The sequence below is a fragment of the Sinocyclocheilus anshuiensis genome, unplaced genomic scaffold (genome assembly GCF_001515605.1).
Source record: "Sinocyclocheilus anshuiensis isolate Anshui unplaced genomic scaffold, SAMN03320099.WGS_v1.1 scaffold700, whole genome shotgun sequence".
Lineage (NCBI taxonomy): Eukaryota > Metazoa > Chordata > Actinopteri > Cypriniformes > Cyprinidae > Sinocyclocheilus > Sinocyclocheilus anshuiensis.
Window position 1 is genome coordinate 211,241 of NW_015555756.1, and position 11,219 is coordinate 222,459.

Sequence of the window (11,219 nt, forward strand, 5' to 3'; positions counted from 1 at the left end):
AGAATATTCAGCAAAATAGCTCACTTGTCATGGTGTTATTTAACTATATCATGTTATGAATAAACTAAACATTTTTAATTTTTACCTCCGTGTGTTTCTTCTGAGTTTATGTGTGCTATCACGCTCATTTGTTCTGAAGTCTCGAGACAAACAGAGTGAGCTTCAGCGCGAGCTTGTATTCTGCATTCTGCTAACTTGCTGCAATTCTCTGTGATGATGCAGTAACTTACCGCGAGGAAGAAAACATCTTCGGTCTGTCCAATGATTGTAAAGTCATTAGGTCCGTCTGACTGAAGATATTTTAACGGTAATGAGACCAAAATAATTTAAGACCCATCGAATCCGAATTTAAGACATTTTAAGACTTTAACCCTTCAACAGCTCTATTAATACATTTATTATAACATTCACACAGTGTTCAAATTGGGATCTGTAATATATTCTAATGTTTTAAAAGAAATCTTTTCTGCTCAGCAACTTATTCATTTTAAGTTAAATTGTGCTTTGTTGGTATAATGTCTGCTAGAATGTAAAAAAAATGGTTCAGTGTTAAGTAAATATTTTTAAATGGTTGTTTTGTAATTTATTTTTTTATTTGAAAAGCAGGACAAAACAGTAAAAAGCACATTTTGGCAATTTAATTAATTTCACACAGTGTTCAAATTGGGATCTGTAATATATTCTAATGTTTTCAAATAAATCTTTTCTGCTCAGCAACTTCTTCATTTTAAGTTAAATTGTGCTTTGTTGGTATAATGTCTGCTAGAATGTAAAAAAAATGGTTCAGTGTTAAGTAAATATTTTTAAATGGTTGTTTTGTAATTTATTTTTTTATTTGAAAAGCAGGACAAAACAGTAAAAAGCACATTTTGGCAATTTAATTCATGCAATGGTGAAAAAAAAAAAAGGCAAAATAGGCCTACATGGGGGAAAAATGTGAAAAACCGTGTTCGGTATTCGGCCAAGAATTTTCATTTCGGTGCATCCCTATTCTTATCAGCTGTCTGGACTCTCATTCTGACAGCACCCATTCACTGCAGAGGATCTATTGGTGAGCTAGTGGTAAACTAAAATGCTAAAATTGATGTTAAATTTCTCCAAATCTGTTCTGATGAAGAAACAACCTCATCTAGATCTTGGATGGCCTGAAGGTGAGCAACTTTTATTTTGTTTATTTATTTGATTAACTATTTACAGGATTGTGGTATTTAGCTTTGTGCTGAGCATAATGCTACAATGATCGTGTAACACGTTTCTTTATAACATTTACTGCTTAAAAATATCTGATTGACAAATTAATATTACATGAAACCAGTACAAAAAAAATCTGATTTGATCCCAAAATATTTTTATATTTTCAAAGCTTTAGTACTTCACATTTGCTGTTCTTTATGGTAGGATTCAATAGATGTAAAGGCCGATCAAGCCAAAAAGCCACTTGGATCATTTTTTCCCCCTAAAACACTACAGTACTTGTCTTGTAATGCCACCACAAATTGTTCGGCATATAATAATTTGCAGCCTCGTTTTAGTTTTATCATAACCGCAACTTAAATAAAAAAGGGAATGAATTAGCACGTTCACAATTTACCTAAAACAAGCAAACAAATTACTAAATCATGGGATTTTGTGGCCATATCATCTTGTCATGTGCGGCCACACACATTATATTTTACACAAAAAGTGTTAATAAATTTAAATATTAAATAGATAAATCATTTGATTAATGAATAAATTCAATGTGGGTTCAATTTGATCCAAACTCACAGATGGCTGCAGTTTCTTGGGACAATAGGAGGGTTCATTTGACCCGTTTACATCGGTATGTGCCGCGAACAAAGAATCCACAGGAATGCAATAAAAGCCATTCATCATCACGAATAATTACACGTTTAGTCAGTTTAACTTGTATAGTTGTGAAAGTAAATGAGCCGTAGGATTGATGAGTTAAACAACGGAAAGTAAAGTTTTGAAAACACTAAACAACCCCTTAAATAGAAGAAAACCCACCAGAGTGCTTGCCAATGTACTTACTATGATATCTGATACTGTTTTAATACAGGTTGTAATAGTATTGTTACATTCAATAGCCCGTAACTAAGAAAAGACATAACGTTAAAGCAAAACACAGATGTGATATTATAAAGCTGACAGACGTGATTGATGGACAATCTTGCTAAACAATTTTAAACACGATATAAACTACCAAACGACCCACGGTCTACGTGTTCGTCGTTTCTGACCAAATTTAAACTCGTCTGGGTTGTATTTATTGGTTAGATTGCGGTTTGAGTCCCGCTAAACCAGGGCTGTCCAAACTCGGTCCTAGACGGCCAGTGTCCTGAAGAGTTTAGCTCCAACCCCAATTAAACACACCTGAACCAGCTAATCAAGCTCTTACTAGGCATACTAGAAACTTAAAAGCAGGTGTGTTGAGGCAAGTTGGAGCTAAACTCTACAGGACACCGGCCCTCCAGGACCGAGTTTGGGCAGCCCTGCGCTAAACCGTTAACGTTAACTCGCTCGTTAGCCAGTTAGCAGCGACGCTAACCCCACAACACTATAAACGGTTAAAATGGCGACACTGTTAACAAAACCCTGTTTTTCTAGTGTTATTAGCACATTTGTCTGAATATTACGCTTTATTCCGGCTTTACCTGTTGACTGCACTTGGTGTTAACCTGCACAAATCGATGGGATATCTTCTCGTTACGGACAGAAAGCGCACGGCCATTTCCTCAGTAGCTTCTTGTGTGGTCGGGAGCGCGTGACCTGCTCGACGAGTCACTGTTTAGAATCACTGAGTCGATGCACTAAAACGACTCTGAATCTCGCCTTCCTGCTTCTGCAAAGAATTAAAATCCTGCATATACTGCGAATGTACTTTTCATTATAAAACCATCAGTTCAGACGGGTGTTTTTGTTCTTCTGTACTGTATTTTACTGATTGAACGTTTTAGTAAACACGATAATCTGTTTCAGGGGGCTGTAAAGCTTTTGTGCCTCAGGCAAGGACCACCCACCTAGACTCCCAGCCTGCTTAAAGACCCCCTAATATAAAGCTTAATTTTATTTGTATAAAAAGAATTACTAACATTAACAAAAAAAAGAAAGAAATAAAAAAAGGAAATCAATACTTAACATTATTCATGTTGAGAAATAAATATGTGAATTATTTTAGTTTTTTAATGAAAACTCCCCCCTGCATGAACCCATAGGGGTCTATGGACCCCCTGTTGAATACCCTAGATCTGCTTGATATATTATTGATGATTATATATTACATAAATGCTGGTAACTCGATGTCTTTTTCCCCAGTTCAGTTTTTAGAAGCAAAGCCCATTTTAGTTGACATTATTACAGTGTAATTCACAATTAAATTGGAAAAAAAAAAACATTTGTTTAAATAAACAGAACTCCAACAAAGCCATTTTGAACACACTTTTTATTACGAACAATTACCTAGATGTTGCAAAGAAAAAACAATGATTATTTTCTTTAGACTGGTTTTATGTACAAAATAGAAATAAATAAAATCTGGTAAATTAAGTGCCCTAGTGTTAACAAAAGGGAAAATCCTTTGAATGCAGTTCAGTTTCACATAACATGTAAAAGAGAGAAGGTGCGTTCCAAACTTGGTGTACTTGGTCGCGTACTTGTGCACTATTTTGTAGTATAAATAGTGTGAGTAGTGTGTTCACACTGAAAATTCCAAAAAGAAAAAGTGCACTTTAAATACCCGGATGATGCACTTAAATAACCGAAAAAACGAAGTGTGGAATGTTGAACACTACATGCACTTACCTGTCGCAGCTTTAATTACGTAGTGAAGGGGGAGGGGCTATCAGACTCCGTTTATGAATGACAAAATAACCTTATATAATTCATACACTACATGGTTGAGTACATAGTGCATAAGTACATAGTGTATAAGTGCATAGGGACGCAGCTAGAGACATTAACACTTTATCTCAAAACAGCACAAAGAAGTCAGCAGGAAGGCCACATAAGTATCCTGTGGTGTTATACAGTAAGATGTGAAAAGACAAAACAAAACACAATTTTCATATAATTCAGGCACCTATTTTAACTCTTGTATTAAACAAATAGGTGTTTATAAAACACTTTTGTTTCCTGAACATTCCCTTATCCTTGCCATCTTCATGCAGTTTTTTTATTTAACATTAATTTTTATTTACAGACTACCTTCAAATACGGTCAACTGTCCCGTGCATAAGTGCAGTGTAGTGGACAGACAGGATGATCACAGATGCAATCTCTTCTTTGCTTAAAAAGGAATAGTGTAACCAAAAATAAAAACTGCTGAAAATGGACTCATGCCCTTGTGTACTCATGATGTTAATTGATGGACTGGAGTCGTGTGAATTACTTGTGGATTATTGTGATGTTTTTATTAGCTGTTGAAACTCTCATTCTGACGGCACCCATTCACTGCAAAGGATCCATTGGTGAGCAAGTGATGTAAAGCTACATTTCCTCAAATTTGTTATGATCAAGAAACAAACTCATCTACGTCTTGGATGGTCTGAGAGTAAAAGTTTAGCATATTTTTATTCTTGGGTGTACTATTCCTTTAACACTCCAACCAAAGCCACAGATCCTCAGACTCCTCTGATGACAATGTTATAATTACTTCACTTTCTTTGACTCCCATTCCTAATAAAAAAAATAAAACAGAACAAAAAAAGATTAAAATAACACATAAGAACAGAATACAACAGATATTATCACATTTATAAATCTCAATCATCACCATAAGTTCTAAAACAGTGTTGGGGAAAGTTACTTTTAAAAGTAATGCATTACTCCCTAAAACGAAATGCGATACTTAGTTACTTGGAAAGTAATGCGCTACGTTACTAACTTTTTCTCATCTGGGCTGGCCTACTTGTTTGATTTTAATATAAAAGGTGATATTTTTGGCAAATGTAAAATCCCTTTTGCACTAAAAGTGAAACGAATAGGCCTCGGGCTGAACGAAATGTAACTTCACATTTGTAAGTAGAGGGCGCCGCTCAAACAAATCTTTCAGCTGTGCTGCTATTCTGAATTGCATGAAGAATAGGATGCAGGAGAAGAAAGTACAACACTCTTCAGCAATTAAAAAAAGGAAATAATGAAACAATATTTTTCTAAAGTCATTTTTGCTTATTATTATGGTTGATTTGGATCATATAAGGTCAGTAGCAAAGACACTGGTTAATAAAAATGGGATTAAATACATAAAGGATATTTGTAATTTAACATATTTAATTAGTGCAGGTTCACATCATATTCTGAGTTTTCATGTGCAAGTGAGATGAGTAAATGCATGTTCACATTTTAAACATTTTAAACACGCCTCTGCACTTACTCCCTATTTCTCTCAACATGGGGACAGGAGAGCTGTCAGTCAATAAATGGGAAAACAGAGTAACCGGTGTTACTCATTTGAAAAAGTAACTCAAATATTTTTTTGTAAACGCATTACTTTACTAGTTACTTGAAAAAAAGTAATCTGATTACATAACTTGCGTTACTTGTTAATGCATTACACCAAACACTGGTTTTGAATATTTCATTGAATATTTATGCAACCGTATACCTTGGCTTTCTGCATGACATTTCCTTTGGTGGATGCATATATCGACGGGGGGCGTTTCTTCATTTCAGAAGCACAATTGACCGGCACAGTGGCACCATTGTAAATATCTTCTTTGTTTTTGCCTGGAACCTACAGGTATTAAGATACGAATGAATTTCATTGTAAAATCAGGTTCATATGAGGGAAAAGCATATTAAGAGTCTAGAATGCAGGTACCTTAATGGTGGGTTTGCCTTCCACAGGCGCCCCCAGCATTCCTCCAGTCAGAGACTTCTTCAGTTTGTCCTTCACCTCCGTAAGTCGCAGCTCCAGGTCCACTCGCTCAGCTTCTTTCTGACAGCAGCTTTCCTCCAGCTGGGCCAGATGCTGCTCCATGGCTTTCTGTTGTTTATCTGATGCACACATGTACAAAACATATCACATCAAATGAACAGCTCCCATTACTGAGGATATTGTCAGCAGGTGGCGCCAAATACTGCAAAAAGTGTGACAAACCACCTTGCATGTTATTAAATAGCACTCAAACAAGTCAATTCTCTCACCAGTCGCCTTTTTCAGCTCTTCCTTCACCACCCTCTTTTCTGAGCGCAGTGACAGCAGACTCTTCCTGATTGCTTCTTTTTCTTTCTCGAGCTGCTCTTTCTCATTGAGATACCGCCGTGCATCTTCTTCTGCCCTCGTCTTTCCATATTTACCGTAGTGATTCACAGCTACAACACAAACACAAGACAGAATTGGTCATAAATGGCAACTTATAAGAATATAATCAGTAAAGCTATGACATATATATATATATATATATATATATATATATATATATATATATATGTGTGTATATATAGACTGATTTTCCAGTGGAAACAACTTACAGGAACCGTGTCGTTTCACTGTGATCTGTGTGTCACCCTTGGCTGTGTCCATACTGGACATAGAGGAATAACGCTTCAGTTTAGACTGATTTTCATCTACCTGCGGGTGGAAGAGAGACAGAGTAGAGGGAAAGAAATTAGGAGTAATTACAGTTTGTGTGGAAACACAAACACAATGCTTTCTGTAAACATCCAACATTCTTGCCTTCCAGTATGATAGTATTTACGTCAGCATTACACAATGTGCTTATATAAGGATTTCCTGAAAAGTTCCCTTTTATAAAGGAACATGCTTGCAATGACAGAACATTTGTAGCTGACTAGACATAACAAAATCAGCTGCACAACTTAACCTCCCAACAAAGAAAGTAATGGTGCTACAAAAATATTTTAGGAAGTAAAGCAGAGAATAAAACAGCAAGACATGTTTGTTGCTGCCTTTCAGGATAATTCAAAAATTCACTAAAACTTTGAGAGAACTGTGGTTAATCATGGCTAAGTCCAGAAACAACACCCAAATGGGCTGAAACGTTCTTTTCAAATGTCATATAATGCCAGTTTTTATAATACTCTTAGATCATGAATGCCAAGAATGTACACTATCGTTCAAATGTTTGGGTCAATAAAATTTTTTAATATTTTGAAATGAAGTCTCATGCTCATCAAGGCATTTATTTGATAAAATACAGTAAAAACAACAATATTGTGAAAAGTTATTGCAAATAACTTTAATATCTATCTGAATATATTTTAAAATGTAATTTGTTGTAATAGCAACACTGAATTTTCAGCAGACATTTTACTCCAGTCTTCAGTGTAACATGATCCTTCATGTTCTTCTTATTATTATTAATGCCGCTGCTTAATTTTGTGAAAACAGTGATAATTTTTTCAGGATTTTTATATAAATAAAAATCTCAAATATACAGCATCTATTTGAAATAGAATAGTCTTTACTGTTGCTGAGGGGTATGATTTTACAAAACACCACAAAATAATTTTTACCTCCCCCCCCCCCAAAAAAAAAAATGGTCACACTTTATTTGAAGGTCCATTTCTCGCTATTAACGCAACATTAACTATGACTTTTGCCTCAATAAACTCCTAATTTGCTGCTTATTAATAGTTAGTAAGGTAGTTGTTAAGTTTAGGTATTGGTTAGGATTAGGAATGTAGAATATGCTCATGCAGAATATGTGATTTATAAGTATTAATAAACAGCCAGTATGCTAATAATAGGCATGCTAATAAGCAACTAGTTAAAAGTGAGAATTGGTCCCTATACTAAAGTGTTACCAAAAAATGTGATGCATTTTTAACTGAACACCTTACCAACACGCTTTCATGGGGAACTTCGTCGTAAGTCCGTGGATCTGTGGAGGTGCTGCTAGAGGAGGTTGCCCACCTATGGCATAAAAATGTAATAAAACAAGAATTATCATGAAAATACTACAAATCTGAGTGAACGTCTTTACACATCCAAACTGGAACAAGCTAAATATCCTCATCTCTACTCACAGAAAAGAGTGTCGTGCTGCGCTCTGGATGCTGCTGATGGTGTCCACATCCACATAGTCATAATGCAATGCCTCAGGGGTGGTAGCGCTGCCTGCTTCAGCCAACAAAACCCCCAGCCAGCGGCCCATCTCCACAGAACAGCTCGCCTGAGGTTGATTGTATTACAAAATCACACCTTTTTTAATGAAATGAAATCTCACAATGTAACAAAGATCCATTTTATTACCTCCAGGGCGGCTATTTCTGTGCTCGCTCGCATGATGCGGAAGGCAAAAGGATGTTTGGGTCCAAGACCGGGTAAGACGTCTACACCATTGAGGGCTAATGCACTAACATGGGTGTGAATGTCCCCTCTGTCCTTATGGAGATACAGAGTCCCATTTCTCACACAACACCAGCGCTCCTTCCAACACTGGTTGACCAGGACATTCAAGTAACCTAGCAAAAAATAAGAAACTATCAGAGACTTGAAGGAACATCTCAAAAGATGAAAAAGATCAACAGTGGAGGGAAAGTGGATTTATGTCCCCTCACCACAACGGGGATTGTCATCCAGGTGGGAAAGCGTGCTGGTTTCGCCTGGCAGGGGCGGCTTTTTCTTGGAGAAACTGATGATGCGGTTGATTCTCCTGCCAGCGGCTCGACTCATAGATCCAGTCAGCTCAGAGAATGTCCCTTTTTTGCCCTTCCCTACAGGAAGAAGCACAGGAAGCATTATAAGAGGATGTATAAAGTGCAAGGACAAGACACGAAACAAATGTTTGGATTCTATTAACGAAGATGCCGTTGACTTCCTTTGTTTGCAATGTTAAGGAAAAAACAGCATACTTAAAGGGATAGTTCACCCAAAAATGAAAATCTGATGTTTATCTGCTAACCCCCAGGGCATCCAAGATGTAGGCCACCTACTGTTGAGAACGCGCTCAGGACAGTTTGAACAGTTTGGACACTGCGTGAATCAGAGGTAAAAAAATATATAAATACTGTTCAGTTTCTTGCACAGACCGATCGTTTTGTGTCTTTACACATCAATGTATCGTCACGAGCCGCAGGGTTTCATTTGGTTTTGTTTGTGTATGTTTTTTTTAACTCTCAAAGCCATGATTCCCAACCACCTCCATTATAAGACTGACAGACTGCAACGGTTTGTGTTAAAAATCTTTGTTTGTGTTCTACTGAAGAAACAAAGTCACCTACATCTTGGATGCCCTGGGGGTAAGCAGATAAACATCAAATTTTCATTTTTGGGTGAACTATCCCTTTACGTCTATAGCTTTTTCTTGTGGCAATGAGTGTTTACGTGTTTTTACGCATAGTTTAAATCAAGATCCATCTGAAACACTTGAAAAGTGAATTTGACGAAACTAGGGATGTGCGCTATTGAAATCCAGAATTTTTACAAATTTTAAAATTAAATAATTAAAAAAAACCTTTGGATGATACCAATAAGCCTATAATTATTTTAATGTGTTGGCTGATAACCGATAAATGGCTGAATGGTTAATTCTATACTATTTTGTCCAAATAAGTCGTTATTAAACATTAAAACATTATTAAAACAATAAAATCAATCATTTGAAATGTTACAAGTGAATTTAGGGATCAAAAAAACGTTTCCGCGCTTTTTGATGTGAATCAGTTTCCATGACTTTTTCTATCATTTACAAATACTAAGTTGCTAATAAAACCTTTTTTTTTTTTCATTTCATTTTTTGAACTTAACAAAACTAGGGGTACACACTATTAAAAATCTAGATGATACCAATAAACTGATAACTATTTTTATGTTTTAGATGAAAACTAGTAAATGGCTGATATTAAAATTTGATACTATTTTGTATAAATAAAAATAAAATATATAAATCAATTTATTTAAATGCTACTGAATTTAGGCATCACCATAATATACAGTATGAAAAATGTATAATCATTTTGAGATTTGCTAAAAAATAACATTTAACAGTTTTAATGAATTATTAATGTTATTAACTTCAAGTGAGTTTTCGATGACATGGCATGCACAGATACAGTTTCAATATTTGTCCAATAATGATAAATAAAAACAATTTCTAACATCGGCTGATATGACACAAAATTACCAATATAATGTGCATGCCAATACAAAACCTAAAAAAAAGAGAAAAGAAGGATGTGACATACCAAAAGGAACAAACTTTAACCTCATCAAAAACAACAGAGCAGCTACATCCTTCCTGAGCTCCTAATGCCATTGTTTCAGCGTGACATCAGATCACAGAACTAACAAGAGGAAACGCTCTACACCTGGAAAACCGACTCTGACCCCAAAAGCATGCGCTAAGCAAAGAAGCTGATCGATTGTGTCCATACCGTTCTCACAGATCTCACGGGTGACGTCTCCATTGGCTGCGCTGTCAGAATCAGAAGTATGTTTATCTGGTAACATCATCTGCAATGACCAAGAAACAGACAGAGCAATTATAGGGATCACCACGCTGGTTATGTTCATGTCAACATCGTAATCAGTATAGGTTAGCCGTTTAGTGTACTCTGGGCTACAGGATGCTAGTAAACTGTTCAGCCTTACCTTATCCAGCTCTAGTTTTCGCAGTATCATTGGAGAGGATGAACTCTCTTTTCCATTAATGCTGTTTGCCAAGTTACTTACTTCCTGAATGACCTACATAGAGTTAACAGAAGAGAGTCATACAGAGAAAATCTGTCAGAACCAGATTTATTCGGATACCATGACACTATGAAATCTGAAAACAGTCAAAACATTAAAGTGAATAAGTTTACAAGAATGACTGCTATATACAGTGATCAGTTTTAGTGTGATTAATCCTTGATCCTGATTGGTTTTGCATAATGAGCCCTAAACGCTGTATGATTGTCAGAGGAAAATGACTTCAAGAGTTCCCACACTTTTCGACTAATTAATTTCCACTTTTCTGTCATTTTTGATAACCAACTTACTAATAAAATATTTTTTTTTTAATATAATTTCATCGATAATGTACTGTCAAAGATAAATTTCTAGGCAAAGAAATATTTCAGAGTCGAGCACCAGTCGTGTTACTGCTAACCAAAACTAAACCTATTCAAAATATTTTTCATTAATTGACATAAAGCTAAAATTAAATAAAATTTAAATACTAAACTTAGAAATGTGGCCAACTAACTGAAAAATTGGCAGGGAATTGAAAAATATAAATAAATTAAAGGTAAATTATATATATATATATATA

The 11,219-nt window shown here is 35.6% G+C and overlaps 2 protein-coding genes and 1 long non-coding RNA gene across 3 annotated transcripts in view; 1 reads left to right on the plus strand and 2 right to left on the minus strand.

Moving 5' to 3' along the window:
* The window catches only part of LOC107673820 (grpE protein homolog 2, mitochondrial-like), a 9,410-nt gene extending 6,626 nt beyond the window's left edge, over window positions 1-2,784 (minus strand). The window contains exon 1 of the mRNA XM_016467618.1: window positions 2,658-2,784. Within this exon, the coding sequence (XP_016323104.1) occupies window positions 2,658-2,734 (77 nt within the window). The 5' untranslated portion in view covers window positions 2,735-2,784. The remainder of the gene's footprint in view (window positions 1-2,657) is intronic.
* The window catches only part of LOC107673824 (uncharacterized), a 16,321-nt gene extending 9,977 nt beyond the window's left edge, over window positions 1-6,344 (plus strand). The window contains exons 2-3 of the long non-coding RNA XR_001632440.1: window positions 281-284; window positions 6,334-6,344. This is a non-coding gene — a long non-coding RNA (uncharacterized LOC107673824). The remainder of the gene's footprint in view (window positions 1-280; window positions 285-6,333) is intronic.
* Window positions 4,491-11,219, minus strand: part of LOC107673819 (actin filament-associated protein 1-like 1) — a 24,891-nt gene continuing 18,162 nt past the window's right edge. Inside the window, exons 9-19 of the mRNA XM_016467617.1 lie at window positions 10,559-10,651; window positions 10,342-10,420; window positions 8,527-8,682; window positions 8,219-8,430; window positions 7,993-8,138; window positions 7,807-7,879; window positions 6,475-6,574; window positions 6,148-6,315; window positions 5,822-5,997; window positions 5,606-5,734; window positions 4,491-4,677 (exon numbers count right to left, since the gene is read on the minus strand). Coding sequence (XP_016323103.1) covers window positions 4,651-4,677; window positions 5,606-5,734; window positions 5,822-5,997; window positions 6,148-6,315; window positions 6,475-6,574; window positions 7,807-7,879; window positions 7,993-8,138; window positions 8,219-8,430; window positions 8,527-8,682; window positions 10,342-10,420; window positions 10,559-10,651 — 1,359 coding nt within the window. The 3' untranslated portion in view covers window positions 4,491-4,650. The remainder of the gene's footprint in view (window positions 4,678-5,605; window positions 5,735-5,821; window positions 5,998-6,147; window positions 6,316-6,474; window positions 6,575-7,806; window positions 7,880-7,992; window positions 8,139-8,218; window positions 8,431-8,526; window positions 8,683-10,341; window positions 10,421-10,558; window positions 10,652-11,219) is intronic.